We start from the raw sequence: 19,462 nt of genomic DNA, 5'->3' as shown, positions 1-19,462 counted from the left end.
AGCCTCTTCAAAGCATTGCATTTCACTGCTAGAGTAGTTTGGGATCGGTTGTACATAATGTTGCACGACTGGTCGGGCAAAGATAATTTTATAACCTTGAATTATATTCAAAATATTATGGTCGGAAGTGATAAGTGACCACTGCGAGTAAAACTGTGCTAGTTGTCCAGCGTACAGTACCGGGTCTAGCGGCGGCGGCGCGGCGGCGACGACGGCCTGGAGGCGGCGGCGCGCGTGCGGTTCGCCCACGTCGTCGTGGCAGGCACGCGGTTCTTCTGAGCCCCGGCACCCGTCGGCCTGCGCTGCTGCTGCGGTGCTGGAGCTTTCCAGTTTAAACCTTTGTTTTCCTGAGGTTTCTGCGTTTGAACAGCAGATTTTTTCCCCACCTTGTTTATCACCTTAAGCTCGGCGCCCGATTTGTTTACTGCCTTAGCCGCTTTCAAGGTATCGGTTAAGTTTTCTCCGAAGAGATATTTATCCACTTTGGAAGTACTTAAGTTTTCTTTTAGATCCTTTTTAAGGGAAAACATTGCGAAGTTTCGTCTAGTGATGGATTCTGCATATTGGATGTCGCATAATAGGCGAGCAGTGTCCATCAATTTCTTAATGAGTTCGTGATCCTTATTTTTGACACTACTTATGTGGTCAGTCATTGCGGCCCCAAGGACTGTAATAGCCGTGGCGAGTTGTTTCTGCCGGGCTTCAATAGCCTTATCTCTCTTGTACATACTATCGGGCAGAGCAGCTTTGATTTCGGCGTTGAGTATAGGCGCGCCGATGAGGCCGCAGTTACCCGGAATAGGATATTTGTCGACCAGTTCCTTCCGAACATTTTTATCTACCCATTTGTCGCAAGGTGTTCGAAACGGGATGCTAGGTCCTTATGTATATCCGGTCCATATTGTATGGTTGCAGAGGGGTCATCGCCGAGAATCTCTAACAATGCGCTGTCGAGGACGTTCTCTGCAGCAGGTGGGGTACTCGTGGTAGCCCGAGCTTCATCCACGGCGGCGGCGACGGCAGTGGCGGTCGCGGTCCTCTCAGCCACCGCGTAGGACGGTCCCGGTTCGACATCAGAGTTGGGTCCGTGTAGAGTGACGATCAACGCCGTCCGGTCGCGCTGATTTTCTTCGCCTAGATGACAAAATTATACACGTATAAAGATACGCGTCGTAACTAGGGGGTGGTATGACTCCCACAGAATCATACGTCAGCAAAATCCGAGATTACGAGATAGTCCCACAGACGTCTCTGTACCCGAAAATTAATGTAAGGTGTATTTCCCATAGAAAAACACGCAAACATATTTTAATTCCTGAGGAATTATTCGTGTGAACAAAAAAGGTGCCTAAATATCTATACCTATACCGTACTCGTGGAGGACTCCCAGAGAGTCAACCGATTGAGCATAGTAGGTATGTGGTTATAAGTATCTAGGTACTTATATAATATATAATTATATATTTGAATCTGAGCACGTTGTGGCGGTGGAAAAACTCCCAAAGAGTTATCCGATTGCCGATTGTGCCGTAACGAAATTTGAATTTAGAACAGGTAGATTGTTGGTCATGTTTTGACCTTGACCTTGTTTTATGCAGTGGCGAGATAAACACCTAAAGTGTCTGACGAAGCCGTACATAATAAAAATTTAAATATCGAAGTTGACGAAAATTATGTAAGTTTGTACTAAATACCTTGTAGGTTCTTCGAAGTAGGCGATGGTTCCCGTGACGACGCTTCCGACGATGATGATTCAATAACTCGAGCACGAGGTCTTCGTGAACGCATTATCATGCGTTCTAATGTTTTTAGACGTTTGTTAATGTGATTCACGTCACCAATATCCTCACTGTGTCTTTTGGACATTATTAGCTAGTAAAACTATTGTATTCTAAGAGTTTTTTCTCGAATTATAGGTCAATTATTTGAACCGTGCAGAATGGCGGAGCACACAAAAGCGAATGAAGCGCGCGGAGACTATCCGAGTGGGGCAGACAATATAAGACTACCCTTTAAAAAAAAAAAAAAAAAAAGAATTACTTTTGTTATTATTTTTTTTTCTATATGCTTTCAACTATGTGTGCAATGAATGGTGTCACTATGCGTTACTACATTGTGTTCAAGCTTATCATCTTACAGGTTACTAATCTCGAGAACGAAGCACGAAGTATAATTCAGACCATGATTCTCTGTTGACATCGCAAAAGTATAGAACTGAAAATAATTTACCGAAACGCAAAAAGTAACATGAATTTTGCGACGGACAAATCCTCTTGATATTAACTCAGAATGATGAGCTGAATCATCCTCCTTAGTATTCGTTACGATGTCACTAACACCCTGTATAGAATAGTAAAGGATGGTGTGACGATCTCAATGATTATCGAAGACACGGAGGGTCATTGTCAATATGACACGAATCATTTTAGCAAAAAATTACAGATAATGTTTCGTTTAAATAATGTTTCTTCACATATTCACGTATTTTTTTCGATCATTACTTTCTGGCATCTCCATGTTATTATCGTTCTATCAAGTCGGTCTGGGTTCATATCTCGACTTAATGGATTTGAATTCTTGATTGGAATGTTTGGATCATAGACACATGTGGTTTACAGGATTTGTGCCCAAACAATGTCAATAGGCGCGCTATTGCATGATCTGGCGCGCTATTGCATGATCTGGCGCGGAGTGGCTGTTGGACATGTCCTTAGAAAATGTTCAGTGCGGTCTTCTCTGAACCGGCGTGCGTGTATGAAACTATGAAAAGATTGATGAATGTGGACGAAGCGAGAGAAGTATGTTAGGATCTAAGCAAATGGAATTCCATAGTCTCTGCTTACCCCAGCGTGTAGGCGTGAGTTTATATGTAGGTATTGTGGTTATGACGTAAGAACTGGGTGCCTTCACTTGCCATCTACAATAAACAAAACTCACGTAACATTTCTCAAAATAATATTAAATGGAGGACTGTTGAATCCTTATTTTGATTAAAATTTACATAACGTTACATAAATACGAGTTCATAATTGCTATCCTCGTGACGAACGCTAAATAACCTGTGAAATTGTCTTATGCAACGCGATTGCGTTCACAGTACTGTAAACTGCATATGAAACAGAATTTCAGTTAATACTTGCCTTGTTAATACAAGCTTCTAAGGTTTCTGAATTCCTGGTAGCTGTAAAATAGATCGGAATTACTAAGATAACAGCCGTGCTTATGTTATGTAAGAGGGATGGTGTTCTGTTACTGCGTGAGATACGTCAGGGCTCCCCATTTGTCAAACCATGTACTTATTGCCATAGGCAGGAAAATTTTCAATGTAATATGATGTCAAAAAAAAGTAAAAATCAAGGTGTCCTTTCTAACGTAATAATAACATTCGTCATATCTATCTTAGGAATTCTTATTAAAAGTGGCTGCAAGTTGTCTTTGGTTAATCGTGGCTGGAGGTTAGAGCATTAGGCTCACGATCTGGAGGTCCGGGTTTGATTCCCGATGGGGACATTGTCGAAATCACTTTGTGAGACTGTCCTTTGTTTGGTAAGGACTTTTCAGGGTTGAATCACCTGATTGTCCGAAAAAGTAAGATGATTCCGTGCTTCGGAGGGCATGTTAAGCCGTTGGTCCGGGCTATTAGCCGTAAAAACACCTCCACCAACCCGCATTGGAGAAGAGTGGTGGAGTATGATCCATACCCCCTTCGGTTGATTGAGGGGAGGCCTGTGCCCAGCAGTGGGGCGTATATAGGCTGTTTATGTTATGTTATGTTAATCGTGGCTCTGCCCACCCCGTTAGGGATTACGGGTGTGCGTTTATGGTATGTTATATAACGTCTTTTGTATACAACTATTGAAATGGGTTATTGGATCCTGTTAAATTTGTGTCTATTGTATTGTGATGGGTCCCTACTTCCTACGTGGTGCTGTAATAATTATATTAATTTGATCTGTTGCGTTGGGATATATAATATACAATTGTGCAGTAGGATTATATGACATACCATTGTGGGATAGTGTAGAATATCACACTAATTAGTGTTGTTTTGTTTGTTACATACAGGTTGTTAGTGAAATCGTAACGAATATTGAGGGGGATGATTCAGACCATGATCCTGGGTTAATATCAAGTGGAATTTCCTGACGGAAAATTGATGTTTATTTTTTTGTTTGTTTAAATTATTTTCAATTCTATACTTTTGCGAAGGAAAATTCCATTTGATATCAACTCATAATCATGGTCTGAATCATCCTTCAAAGTTTTCGTTACGATGTCACTAACACCGTGTATATGTACAATAAGAACCTTGCCAACTTTAACGAACGCTACACTATGGTCTGTCAAAATAACACTGATTTCATTGAAAGATACTCCGATAACATAAAACCTTGAAGATAACTTACCGGGAGGTATAAAAAGGTTTATAACAGCCTCCGTGGCTTAGTGGTTATAGAGCGTTAGGCTCACGATCTGGAGGTCCGGATTCGATTCCCGATGGGGACATTGTCGAAATCACTTTGTGAGACTGTCCTTTGTTTGGTAAGGACTTTTCAGGCTTGAATCAGCTGATTGTCCGAAAAAGTAAGATGATTTCGTGCTTCGGAGGGCACGTTAAGCCGTTGGTCCCGGCTATTAGCCGTAAAAACTACAAATATACTAAAAACTAAAAATATTATATTATATTGATTGAGGGGAGGCCTGTGCCCAGCAGTGGGACGTATATAGGCTGCTTATGTATAAAAAGGTCGCGTTGTAGCAATCCATCTAAAAACAATTTTTCAGTTTGCAGAAAGCTCGTACGCAATGTCAATAAATTGAATGTCAAATAGCAATATTGCTTTTTTATATGAAATACTTCAATGTAGCTTTTAAACCTACCTTCAATATAATGAGACTACATTGTCTTTGGTGACCTTTTCAACCCGCCAGACTAGCAGAATCCGTTTTACTTTCCGTTGACCGATATTCTGAATTTCGACACCAACTTTGTTTCCAAACGTAATCGCTTCCATGCCGTTATCTTCAAGCACTCTGGATCTAAATTCACTTCTTAACGGTAACGTCTTATTGCCATTTTTATTTGCAACTCCATGATCGAGCTGATCGAAATCTCGTTGGACTACTTACCGAAGCACCCCTTTATTATCGCTAAGTGTCGCCACGTGTCTCACAGCACCTCTTAAGGGTAAACTGCGGAGCTTTTGGCCGTAAATAGGAATTTACATGCTATTAGGACGTAACGAATTGAACACCGCCGGCGTATCCTTAAGGTACGAGTTGGCAGCGGACGACATGAGGCAGCAACGGACGACGTGTCGCAGAGACACTACTTCTTCTTCTTTGCGAGTCGATGGCGATCGAAACTAAATTTTTGCTGACCAATAATTGGCCACACTTACGACACTACTGGTTTCTATGTATTTCTATGAAATTGACCAGTTCATACAGTCAATTATTTGTATTTCTCGTGTAAGTTGTTTTTATTATGTATTTTGATTGTAAGTTATGTGTTACTCCGTGTTTTATATTATTTATTTGTTACTGTGGTGTTCCTTTATAATAAACGTTTCTTTCTTTCTTTTTTTTTAATATCTTTCATTGCCAAAGTTGTGTCGCTGCCACACGTCGTCCGCTGCTGCCTCATGTCGTCCGCTGCCAACTCGTACCTTTAAGAAAGTACCTTACCAAGACACCCTTTTGTATTTTAAAACGCGATTTAGTCCCAACAAGTTTATCGGGGTTTGTTCCCAACTAAATTTAGTCAGTTCCCCTGGACGTGCTTCCAAAGTTAAGTTACCTAATTCTCGGAATTTCGTTTCCCCTTCCAAGCTAATAATATCAGCCATCTATTTGAAGACCGACTTAATTGCTTGTTTTGCTTTTTTTATGTAAAAAAGTTTACCAACGTTTTTTACGTCGGCAATTAAAAAATAACTAACGTGAGTGTACACCAAAACATGTTTTCGCTAACGTCGAGCGAATTCCGAGTATTTCGTTGGTTTTTATTAAATTCTCGATGGAATAGGTTCTGGGGTAGTTGAATTAATTAGGTGCTGATTTTTTGTTTTTGATACGATTGGGGGCAACTGACAGCACCTTATTAGTCCCTAAACGAGACAAGTTTGCAACTATCAAACATTGAAGTTGGAAACTTTAGCAGATTGTTTACAGCACGTGTCTAAACTTAAACAATAAAACTCACTGAGCCGTGTTATATGTATAAATTAAGCGCTCTGTACGTATTTCACGTTGTATTTGGGGATCAAGAAATATTACATACCTCTCAAATTCCTTGAGCAGAGTACTGGAATAGAAATAGAAATAGAAAAATATTTATTTCAAAAAAAGAGATTTACAATAGTAATCTGTTACAAAAAACTGGTTTTATGAGGTAGTTTCAGAAAATCTACATATAGACAGATAAAACAGCGGACCCTGCACTAAGCATAAGCCTGTATCGCAGGGACCCGAAAAAAAATGATTTAACATTGTTTGGTTTTGTTCGGACTTATGCCCGGGGAGGCCTATGCCCAGCAGTGGGCATAGGCCTCCCCGGTTGTTTCTGGACCGTACCAGAAGCAACAGATGAAACATTTTAAAGGAATAGTCACGATCTATGTACAAACAATATACCTCTAATATTGGATTTGTCATTTGCGACAAATCTACTATGACGTCGGCAAAAACAAATTAATAAGGTAATTGTTTTATACCTAAAGTTTTTTTTTTACAAAAATGGTTTTGCTATGTAAAGTAATAAGCCACATTGAAACAAAAAATGGTTTGGAAAAAAACATTTTATAGTTTATATTTGAACCGGTCAAATTTTCACCCCCTATTGTCACAGTTCCTACACACACCACTTTCGCTCTATCCGCTTCCAAATCTTCTTGCAGATTTAGATTTACATGCTCAAAGATTTAGAGCACACTTACCTAGCCTTTCCTATCTGGTGTGAATTATGATTATTATTCCTAGCCTACACTGATTTGATTTCTATCATCTCTTTTCCCTTTCTTCCATTCCTCTCCATAACGGCCTCCGTGGTCCAGTAGTTGAGCGTTGTGCTCACGATCCGGAGGTCCCGGGTTCGAATCCCGGTGGGGCAAAATCACAAAAATCTCTTTGTGATCCCTAGTTTGGTTAGGACATCGCAGGCTGATCACCCGATTGTCCAGAAGTAAGATGATCCGTGCTTCGGAAGGCACGTTAAGCCGTTGGTCTCGGTTAGTACTTTCTGATGTAAGTACGTAGTCGTTACTTGAGTCACGTCAAGGGCCTTTGGCGGCTCAACAATAATCCTGACACCAGATAGAAAAGGAGATTATTCCTAGCCTACACTGATTCGATTCCTATCATCTCTTCTCCCTTTCTTCCACTACTCTCGATCTAGGGCTTTCTCTTTTCAAGATGCATCCTCATCACGCCATCTTTTTCTCAGTCGGCCACGGTCTTTCCTGTCTGTTGTGAATGAAAAACAATATTTTTTTAAATTAAGAAAATTAGCAGCGTAAGAAAAGAAATTGTGGCCATCCCATCTGAATCTGGGATAATCTGAGATTTCGAGGTCGGTGGAGGCTTAGAGGAATTCCTTCCTCATTCCGTCCGTTGAAGCGTTATCTTGGTTTATTGCGAGAATTGTGTAAGAGGATCGCTCGGAATGTTGTTTAGTTACGAAACACAATTTGATTAGCTTTGTTCGTATCGTAACAGGTTCCTTAACTTACAGAGCCGTACTGACCTACGTTATCACTAATTTAACAGCCACGCTCTTGTCGGTGTAGCATTCTCCATGCTACTTTTTTAGGGAAAAATAGGGCAGTGGTTTCCCTCTTGCTTTCCGCCCCGCAGTACTCTGTCTGACGCGAGTGTGATGGTGCCTTGAGTAGTCGTACTAGGACTTCTGTTCTCCGCCTCTACACTACTTACATACTACACACATAGATACTGACCTACTAAAATAGATATAAATAATCAGTAAAATGTTTTTGATGGTTAGAAAATTCCACTTGATATTAACTCAGAATAAGGAGCTGAATCATCTCCCTCAGTGTTCGTTACGATGCGATGTCACTTACACCCTGTATTTGACCCATTCGTGATGAACAATAAAACAACGTCGCTTTTAAGATTGTGCACTTGTGCAGTGAAAGGGGAATGTTTACACACTATATAATTCAATTGATGAAATAATGTTAACATAAACTCACGCTATATCCCAGTTGGGGTAGTTAAAGGTACATCCATCGCAAAATGAACTAAGTATCCACGCCTCACCGAGCTTTTTGTTAGACCAACGTGATAGGTAACCGCATCGCTATAGGAAGTAAATGTTCCGAGACTAAAAATTATTTTAGGCAGCCAAATTACTGAATTGTTTAACAATATTCTGTTTTTTTTTTCTTTAAAGAACGTCTAAGGCACTGTGCCGAGGTTTTTCTTGTGGCTTTTTTTGGGGGACCATATAGGCAGTGAGAAGCTGCAGCAGCGGATAAGGCGTTCATTATGAAAAAGTGACGATTCAAAGTGTAACTAAGTTACCTACTGAATAAAGTTATTTTTGAATTTGACTTCTTACTTTACGCAATTACAAATTGATAAACATGTTATAAGATTATTGTACGTGTGTTCATGTTTGAGAACAAATATGTCATTAGGCAGAAGACGTATGATTCTTAACATTCCCAGTGTATTTTGAGCACTGCTACTGCCTTCTAATTGCCTGGTAGATTTATCACGGTATTTGCATGCGCCTCGGTTATTAAAGTATCGTTTATTTGAATTTATGTTACCTACTGAATTTTGGTTATTTCTTTTTTGTCAAGAGTGTCTTTTACTTGTAGCCCAGCAAAAGAGCTCTGAATAAAGTAGTTATTAATAAAACTAATCAGCTGTGACCTTCCACAGCCCTTCGACAAGTGCTACATCGGCGCGACCGCCGAGCTGGACGAGGAGCGAGTGTTCTGCGGGCAGATGGCGGCCATCTACCTGTTTGGAGAGGCCTTAACAACACACCAGATCTGCGCCATGCACCGCCTCGGACCCGGATACAAGGTACGAGCGATGATAATGTTCCTATTTAGCAGATACTTTAAGTGCCTCACCTCCTTACGCCTAACGCGTAAGTGCGAGCGAGACAGATAATCCGCGCTCTCCCTTACTCCTTAGCGTTTTACGGCCATTAATATGAGTAATAGGATTAAATCGATCTGTACCTATAGTTTTAAATCTCTCAATATCTGATTAGTTACAATCTGACGTTATCTCATGGGATTCTCAAAGGAATAAATCCTCGACCCCAGTGAGGGTTGTGAGTGAATAGTGTAACAAATATTTCTAAAATTCTGTTTGCTTCTGATTCTGATTGATTGATCAGATCAAGTTCCAAATCGAAAGACAGCATAATACGTAAGAAATTCATTTTTACCCTATCACATATTTAGAGGGGAAAGTGATTCTGTGATAGATAGTTTGATTTCATTCGAATCCACCCCGGACTATTAGCCAGAAACGCCCCGATAATTTTAGTAGATTACTTTTGTAACACAGTAGAAAAAGATAATCTTCCCTGTCCAATTTGATAGTTAATCCACTCACCGGAGTTTGTTAACTTAAACTTACTTTAACTGAAACATCTTTGAAAGGAGTTTCGTTAAAATCAGCAGAGATTTCATTAAATTATTAATTCAGTGAATTTAAAGTAAGTTTGTGTTCTTTGGCACATTTTTCCTAAATTATATTATAAATTCAAAGGTATTTTGTGGAGTTACTTCCAATAAAATTTTGTGAATTTTGGCCAGTAGACTTGACTAACAAAGAATGTGTATTTGTTTCCTGCTAACATTGGATACAGAGCCAATTCCGTTTCGACAACGAATGCAACATCAGTTTGCCGGAGAACCACAAAAGGGTGAGCGAGGCTGCTCCCAAGCTTGAACTTCCAGCTGCCGAGTCCCTCCCTGATGTTCCCTCTCCTGAGAGTCCCGAGAATCCTGAGCCTCAGTCCCTTGACGCTTCGCAAGAAGATATTAAGGCGCCAGAAAAGGAAGAAGCATGTGTAGTAGTGAAGGAAGACGCGACGCCTAGAGGAAGGCGCATGGCCGACGAAGCGCGCGAAGTGGCCGCCGCGCATGCGTCCCTGCTCGTAGATATTGAAGCATGCAAGCGTGTAAGCATGTCGCGCCGCTTGCTCCTATTGAGTTTATATATGTTTGTCTCGCTTATGTATGTTTTGAAGTGGAATCTTATTGATCTAAAGCTAGTAAATCAATGAGGTTTCACAGCACCTTTTCACAAGCAAATGTGTCACTTACACTTGTAACGTCCTATGCTGTTTGTGGTGTGCCAGGGTCAGTTCCGATTTCCAACGGAGTGTCGGACACCTCTCCCCACGTCTGAGGTCCGCGTGGACCGCTACGGCGACCTGGTCCACGACCCTACGCAGAATATTCACGAAGTAAGACGCTTCATACAACAGGGAGTTTCCATTCTAATACTACTTGGAGGGGCAACTACCTCTTTAACACCTTCATTAACTTCGTGGTATCCTGGTACATTGTTATAATTGTCGGAAAAACTCAACAATGCATGCCGACATCTGGTTTTCTTTGAAACTAAATTGTCTTGGGTTTCCTTTAAACTAACTTTTAACGATTTTGATATTTTTAAATGAAGGATACGTTAATACAGGTTCAACAAAAACAACGGGAACTCTGTCGGATGCAGTTTTAAGACGATTTATACTTTCAGCGTAAATAAATCGTTTGTAAAATCGGAGAAGAGTAATTTCACAACGTGTTTGTTACGTTACAAAGCAAGAGATGAATCACTGGTATTATTCAAAGGCTACATTGGCACAGTACGATGCATGATTGTATGTCTCACTGAAGCACGAACATAAATATAGCTTATTGTAGTCTTTGTCGTACTGTTTGATCTTACTTTGCCTTTACGGTCACGTGGAGTACGGTAGGTACGTACACATATACGGGTCTGGTATAAGGTTAGGTAAGGACGTTTCAAGCAGTCGCGAACATATTAAGAGGATACTTACAAGTGACCTCTAACACAATTTATGTCTTTTATGTATGAATTAGTAAGGAATATTTTTATTAAACTGAGGTGGTATTTGTTACTGAATTTAGAAACTCACTTACCCCGTTCGTCCTAACTAAATAAAGAGGTCCCACAGGGTTCGACGCTCGGTCCGTTTCTATAAATAAGTATTTAATGGAGGATAGATTCGATGACGTGTTGATATAATATATTGTTCAGTGTAATAAATGATCGAACCTACGCTAAATCAGGTGCGGAATTGATTCGTATTTGGTTAATGGTGTTGCTATTTAAACTTGTCAAACAAATGTAGAGATATACAATTTACTTGTTCACAAATTACAGGCCTATAATAAAAGGGTTCTGAAATATTACATTTTGAAACTTGTGTAACATTACGCGGATATTCGGGAAGTTATGAATGTGTACCAGAATTAGGTAGAAAGGATTGGAGCCAAGTTTCAACACATTACTCGCATGAGTACGCAGAAAGGGTTACTCAGTTATATACGTCCTTTAAGTAGGTACTAAGCTGAAATGTATTTCAAAAGCAAACAACAAACACACAGGAAACAAACAAACAGACAGGAAACATGAAAGGCAAACAAATGTTCAAAATAAGAGTCCGTTTAATTAACTATGAGTCTGTGGCTGCTTTTGGAGTGTCCAAACAAAGAGAACAAGCAAGGAACTGTCCACTGCCGGTACGAAGTTTAACATCCAGTTTGTCTTTTAAATACAAGCTGAATTTCGAACATTCAGGGACTCATCCATATTTGCGTTGTTCGTTGCTTATGCTACTACCTGTGTTATGGTCTCCTGGTACACATACATACATACATGCATTAACTTTATTATTTTTAGTACTAGGGTATGATGAAACTTACCCGAGCATATATCATCGTCCAGCCTTCAAGAACCCTTTATCGTTTTAACAATGTACTTTTTTGTTTACAAAGCAGATAAACATCTTAACTAGCTATGTTACAAGTATCATTATATCAGTATCATTTTGCAATTATTTTTAATATAAGTACTTTTTAGCTAGAAACAAATTGACGTGAGAAACAAAATCAAATGTCGGAGTTTGACGGCTATTTTATGTTCTATTTGATATTTTTGTAATTTGTTACAATATTTATAAGGCCTGTCATAAATAATGTCAATATCGAAATAAGTACCTATTAGATGTTCTGGAAAAATATAATGTTATTGAGTTTTATTAAACTCACTCACTTCAATAACTGTCTAGTCGTAATTTTAGGAGCTTTTTGTGTATTTTCTATTCATATTACCTACATCGTTTTCTTTACACAGACGATGTTAATATTCAAATCTCTCAGGAGATTCTTAGCTTCGTTTATTAATTCAGCACTTGTTTCTACAATTTCTTTCAAGACTTTGTTCTATCCCAGCTCTGTATCAGAGCCAGCTTCGTCTATAAAATATTCAATAGGTTCGTAGGAAACGCTAGCACTCCCTCAGGTATCTCGTAATTTTAAATATTTACTCCAGATTACTTGATCGGGGAAAAAAGGCTGTTGCACGTTGCGCCAAAATGTATAGGTAGGTATTACGCTGCTAAATGTGGAATTTCACGTTGTAATAAAATCTTTATACATGCGTGATATGTTATGTAAATAATGTCTTCCCAATTAAAAAAATATATTTGACATAACTTATTAGTATTTTTAGGGTAGTCCCAGATGGCATTAACTATTTGGCCGGACAAGTGGGGAAGGAAGTCACTCGGTAAAAAACAATATACAAGATGCCTAGCGTGCCTAGTCAGGGCGTCATCTGAAAGAATTACACTTGAAAGAAATAATCTACCCTTGTAGACCTATAGTCGTAATTTTCTCCATTTTCTATTCAGTAACTTGCACTTCAGAAGACTTACAAGCTTTATAAGTAGTCCAATTGTCAAACTGTTTCTTAGTCTGCCCTACGAAATTTCATCAAAATACGTTTTCGAAATATTCTTAAATTACTACGAAGATGAAAAGTCAGTTATCCTAGTGGCGGCCATAGTTGTAATACGTACTTATTATTCTTCACCGGAACAGAAGTAGAAATATGAATCCTTACTTAAGTTTATGGTACCCTCAGCAAGATTCAAGGAATTTACTATAGTAAATTCTGTTATAACTCTTAATAGAAAGCTGACACCGATGGACTGTAGGACTCGCGGTGTTTCACCAGTTTTAATAAACTCTGGCGAATCATTCCTGGAAACTTTTCCATCTGTTTAATTTGCAGTCTTGGCTTGACGAGAATTTCTTGCCGGCCAATTTCAACTTTCGAGAAATTTCGATTTTCATAACCTAATCTCTTGCAATCAAGTTAGCGAACACTCGTGTTGTTTGATGCCCTCTCTGCAGGTTTTTTTCTCCATAAGACATCATTAAAAGTTTTTCTCATTCAATTCTTAATATTAATTACCTACACGTCAATGGTAATGGATTCCGTCTTAATCTTCTGATTTGACTAATCCCTGCGCGACTCTGCTATTGGTATTTCGTAATCGCCTTATGAATATTCTTTGAGATATTTCAAAATTAATTCTGTACAATAACGACCTCCGTGGGTCAGTGGATGAGCGTTGGGCTCACGATCCTGTGGTCTCAGGATCGAATCCCGGTGCGGACAAACATAAAAATCACTTTATTGTTCGAAAGTCCGAGGGATGAAAATCAGTGTTGCCCTGGGTAAATAATTGCTGAACCCTGGCCTTTTTTCTGTGGATCGCGGCACCCATGCACATTTATATTTTGCATTTTTTTTATAAATAAAAATAAAAATATTTAATAAATATTGGTAAATGTGCAAGTAAATGTATATGTGTTGTGGTTTGTCCGAAATAAACTTTTTTATTATTATTAAGTACGATGATTTGTGGTTTAGAGGGCACGTTAAGCAGTCTTGTTTTTGGCTACCATTTCCCTAAGTTACTGGGTTGGGTTGATGGGGTCGGTAATCCACCTCACAACCCACACGATAGAAGATTTACCTAAGTAAGTTATATGAGCCATGTCAGGGGCGTATGGCGACTCAATAGTAACCCTAAGGGTTGATGAAATCGGTCGTTGACCTCACAAGCCACACGAGAGAAGATTATGCACGGTTCAGTTTCTTCTATGTTCAGAAATAGTTTGAAACTTGAGTTCTATGTCTTGCTCGTAAGTATTTTCTACGTACAACATATGGAAATAAAATTTACAGTAGAAATGTTGATTTAAATAAATGTAGTGTCGGTGCCTTCAGAAATGAGTTTTGAACAAAGCTTTTAGGGATAACTCGCGGTCCTGAATCTTGCAGTCTTCATAACCGGGGACCGTGTCGGAACTTTTATTCAGGAAGTGGAAACTTCAAGGAAACTCTTAGTTACATGTACCGCGATAGTAGTTCATGTAACGTCTTCATAGTCAGTTTTCTTATCTACCCTCTGGTAATATTCTTTATACACATACACACATTGTATAATTGTAACTTGTAATCTTTATGTAAAACTAGCTGATGTTATTCCGAATAAAAAAAAATACACACACTCTCGCTCTCTCTCTCTCTCTCACATACACACACATTCACACAAAAAATAAAATAAAATTAATAAATAAATAATAAATTAATAATTATTAATAAATTGATAAAATTAAATTAATATTCGAATAATTTTTATTTCATTTCATTTTATTTCACACACACACACGCATACACTGCCTAATTTATTTATATTTATTGTATCATTTTCGGGTAGCTAACAGCTTCATTTACGACACACACACATACACACACACACACACACACACACACACACACACATATATATATTCACAACTTACATTTAACCACCCTTGTAAAAGTCCATTTCTTGTTTGTGATGTAACTAGTTGTTAAGTGCAATAAAGTGAATTCTTTTTTAATTAGATTATGCGTGAACCTGACCCTGAACCTGACCCATCTACCTCTAACGGTTGACTTTGTATGGCGGCCATCTCGTTTTTCGGCCATTTTGTTTTTTTTTTTACCGGCGATAGAATTTGACCAAGACTTAAAATAGGTCTCGTTAAAACAAAAAAGTTCCAGGTGCGATAGGTTTGCTAGGCCGTATGGTGTCTCCCTGATGCGGAGCAGTTTTTCAAGATGTGAAAGTTTTCCCATACTAACCTGGAGGTTCCGATCACACCTCCTATACATAATTTTTATTCTCCGGCGCTCCTTCTGGGAGAAAACTATGTCAGTCAGTCGGCAGGTACATGGGTTTCCAGCTATTCACAACTTACATTTAATACACATTTTGATTGATAGAGGTTTTAGTTTATTGAGTATTAACTTAATGTATTCACTCTCAGAACGCTAGCATACCATAACAGCTGTACTTCTACCTCGCTATACGTAGTAACCTAAACAACTCTAAACGCAAGGAAAATTCTTGCAATTTCGTGTAGTCAGTACTACACAAATACAATTTCAATTTCAAATAAGTCTGAGATGACAAGGCCTTGGTATTCTGTTGAATCATAGCAGATATTACAATACAAAGTGGTCGTGGAATCACATTTCGGAGATTCCGTACCTAACCTGACGCGTAAGTGGGAGCGAGACCATAGTTCGTGTGTTAGCCTTACTGCTTAGCGGCTTTGTTCGGCTGTTAGGCTTTCAGGCGATTTCAACTGATTTTGATGATAACAGAGATAGATTAGAAAAAAACATAGAAAAAAAGAAAAAACAGAATAAAAACATAAAAAATTAAAAATAACATAAATACACGCACGCATAAACCTTGGAAAAGGACATAAGACTAGTTTTTATATTATTTAGGAGTGGGACATGCCGCGCGCGATATTCTTTTGTTTTTTTTTTTGACATTAACTACTTGGCCGGATCGCGATAACCAAAATCCTCGCGGGCAGAGTCGCGGGCGGGACTTTATCATATTACTGTAGATAAAAAAGGTAACTTGCGTCAGACGGAGTACTGCGGGGCGGAAGGCAAGAGGGAAACCAGTGCCCTATTTTTCCCTAAAAAAGTAGCATTAATGCTATACCGACAAGAGCGTGGCTCTTAAATTGATGATGATGAAAAAAGGTAACTAGTACTTACCAACAAAAAGCAAATCCAAAACATCTTCTTACTCAGACCTCCGTAAGTATATTCCTTAAACCAACTTCAACTAAATTTTCAAGACTTAAATCCCGTTCTGCTACACAAGCAGTGATGTGCCTTTTCTAAAGTAGGAAGATTCCCGCAAAAGTTCTGTAAAAAGAGCCTTTAGGTAGATAGGGTCGGAGTACAAAAAATAACAATTTGAAAAAAAGCAACCAGTGTCCTTACTATTAAAAAGTTTTTACAACACGAAACATAACCATTGTAACTTGTTCTATGCGTCGATACGGCTCACCTATCAGGTTGGTCTAACAGAAGGCTCGGTGAGGTGTGGGTACTTAGTTCATCTTGCGATGGATGTACGATAAACTGCAAAAGTCCAATCAGTTCCTTACCAAGTAATAAATTAACTGGTCGCACTTAAGACCTCCTGGTTACATGTTGTTTCTGTAATAGACCCAAAAACACCTACAAAAACAAATATTATAATTATGACAACTAATGGTTCATAATTTCACTACTGTTCACAAATAATTCGCAGGGCTCAGTGACTGAACTTATGCTGTTCGATTGTACCTCTTCTTCTATCGTGTGTCAGGTGTCAGGGTTACTATTGAGCCACCAATGACCCCTGACATGACTCATGTAACGACTAGGTACTTACGTCAGTAAGTAGTACCCGGGACTAACGGCTTAACGTGCCTTTCCGAAGCACGGATCGTGTTACTTTCGGACAATCAGGTGATCAGCCTGCAATGTCCTAACGAAACTGGGGATCACAAAGTCATTTTTGTGATATGTCCCCACCGGGATTGAACCCGGGACTTTCGGATCGTGAGCCCAGCGCTCAACCACTGGACCACGGAGGCCGCTGTTGTTATGTGTAACATTTCCTTTGTCCGGCCAAATAGTTAATGCCATCTACAATAACTCCTACGATTAAATAATAAGTCAGGAAGAGTAATTATGAACAAACGCCGGCGAAATATTGGCACCACGACATTCTAAAAGGTCGAAGATCTTTTTTCTATTGAAATAGAGCATAAATCGAGCAATGACATACGTCAGTGACGGCGCCCGGCAGACTGAAGTAGGTGCGAGTAGTCGTTTTAAGCCCCGCCCACTCAGTGTACCTTTTAGTGGCGTCAAATTGTGAGCGTTGTTACTCTTCCTGACTTATTATTTATTATTATTTATTCGTAGAACTCGCATCAAAAAAATGTACATTCTCGGGAATGGCACTTCACTACGCAAGCCATGACCCGAGTGGGGCGTGAAATACAGCGGCTAGAGTGACGTTACATCTGCGAACTAATCTAGAACAACTTGAAGCACTTAAGCTTCCACTTTACGGCTTTGGCGTCTTAAAGCCAGACGCTTTTGCACAAGTTTTCAATGACCGTGTGTTTACCGCGTCGCCGGAGGATTTTGTGAAGTGTGAACTAACTTGTCTAATACTAGCCTAAAGTAAGTATGTAGGTGAAGTTAATACAAAGAATATGGTCCTGTATAAAGCACAGTCGAGTTAAACAAGTAATAATATAGGTATACAGGGTGTTAGTGACATCGTAACGAATACTGAGGCGAATGATTCAGACCATGATTCTGAGTTAATATAGAGTGGAATTTTCCGTCGCAAAATTCATGATCTTTTTTAGTATTTTTTTAATTCTATACTTTTGCGATGGAAAATTCCACTTGATATTAACTCAGAATAATGAGCGGAAACATCCCTCTCGGCATTCTTTACGATGTCACTTATGCCCTGTACAAGTACATACTGGTAGCCATACAAGTAAGTATGAGTGTTAGTGACACCGTAACGAATACTGATGGGGATGATTCAGACCATGATTCTGAGTTGATATCAACTCAGACCATGATTCTGAGTTGATATCAACTGGAATTTCCTGTCGTAAAATTAATGATTTTCTAAATTTCTAAATAAAATTAAAAAAAGGGTTTGTCGAAAATCGGAATTAGTTGAAACAATGTTATATCATCAGGCGGTACTCAAAATCGTACTTAAAAACCCGAATTCCGGCTAAACAAAATTTGTATAAATAAAGGACAATGACCATAACTGTATGAGACGCGTCCCCCTTTCCCACAGGTAATTTGTTGTATTTCATTAGTATCTTTAAAAATATTACCAATTAGTTCTAACTTCAAATTCCATAGGTTTTAGAAATAGTATAAAAAAAGCTTCGTCGAAAATCGAAATTGGTTGAAACAATATTGTACCAGGCAGTACTTAAAAAATGAATTCCGGCTAAACCCCGCGTATTTCGAGAAAGTCGCCATAGAACAAAAATATCAACTCGCTAAGACGCTTCGAATAAGATATGTCTAAAATCTGTTGGTAAAGGGGGACGTTTTGACTCATCATCCTTTGTCTGCGGCCTCAGGAGTAGTTGCGACTCTGTACGGCGACTTAACTACTTACAAGTTGTGACTCAACTTTAGAGTGCAAGGAGCATGTTGCGACTTGCGACATCCTCCTTAGTGTCCAACTTAAGACTTACCACATTGTTCCCTGGAGTGAATAACTCTCTCCCTCTCTCTTCTAACGTGTGGGTTGTGAGGTGGATTACCAACCTCATCAACCCTGATATCAGAGTTATTATACAGTGTGTAAGTGACATCGTAACGAGATTCAAAAATGTTACATTGGCCTTCAACCTTCAACCAAAATTTTTAATTATCCATGATGATGACCTTGAATAAATTATTCTGTTTTCTGAGTACTGTTCGCCCCTATATTTTGCTGTATAATTGAGCATAACATCCGTGTTAGAATTTTGGTTGAGTTTAAAAAAGATTTTAACTCTAGCAAGAAGGTGCATTCGGTGATTGACTAACACATGCGCATCGTGATAAAATTATCGATCGATTCAATTAATTTTGTCGAAATCGATAAGTTTATATTTTTCTCACATGCGTGGCTGGTTATGTTCCTAGTTTGACAGAACGACATGACTTATTTGGGTTCACATATTAGCACTAACCGACAAAACGACAAAATTATATCGTCAGAATCGATAAAATGTCAAAATTTTGTCACGTTGCGCTTGTTAGCCATACTGACAATTCGATTACTCTAGCTATAGAAGCGGCCAATCAGTTGGCGATAAATTTTGTACCGGGTGAGAGTCCTTCGCGCTCCCCATTTGTCCGACCAAGTTAAAGCCAAACCTTATAATATAAGTAACGTTAAAAAAAGTTGATTGACAAAAATTCTACTATTGATTTCTTGATTTTTGTAAAGTTATCTACAGCGCACGATGAACCTATTTAT

At 39.0% G+C, this 19,462-nt stretch overlaps 1 protein-coding gene across 1 annotated transcript in view; it reads left to right on the top strand.

Moving 5' to 3' along the window:
• The window catches only part of LOC126375406 (neurobeachin), a gene marked incomplete at its 3' end in the record, with an annotated part of 592,334 nt that overhangs the window by 282,378 nt on the left and 290,494 nt on the right, over positions 1–19,462 (top strand). Inside the window, exons 9-10 of the mRNA XM_050022313.1 lie at positions 8,911–9,057; positions 9,857–10,171. Coding sequence (XP_049878270.1) covers positions 8,911–9,057; positions 9,857–10,171 — 462 coding nt within the window. The remainder of the gene's footprint in view (positions 1–8,910; positions 9,058–9,856; positions 10,172–19,462) is intronic.

The sequence above is a fragment of the Pectinophora gossypiella genome, chromosome 19 (genome assembly GCF_024362695.1).
Source record: "Pectinophora gossypiella chromosome 19, ilPecGoss1.1, whole genome shotgun sequence".
Lineage (NCBI taxonomy): Eukaryota > Metazoa > Arthropoda > Insecta > Lepidoptera > Gelechiidae > Pectinophora > Pectinophora gossypiella.
This window is presented reverse-complemented; position numbering and strand designations above follow the sequence as displayed.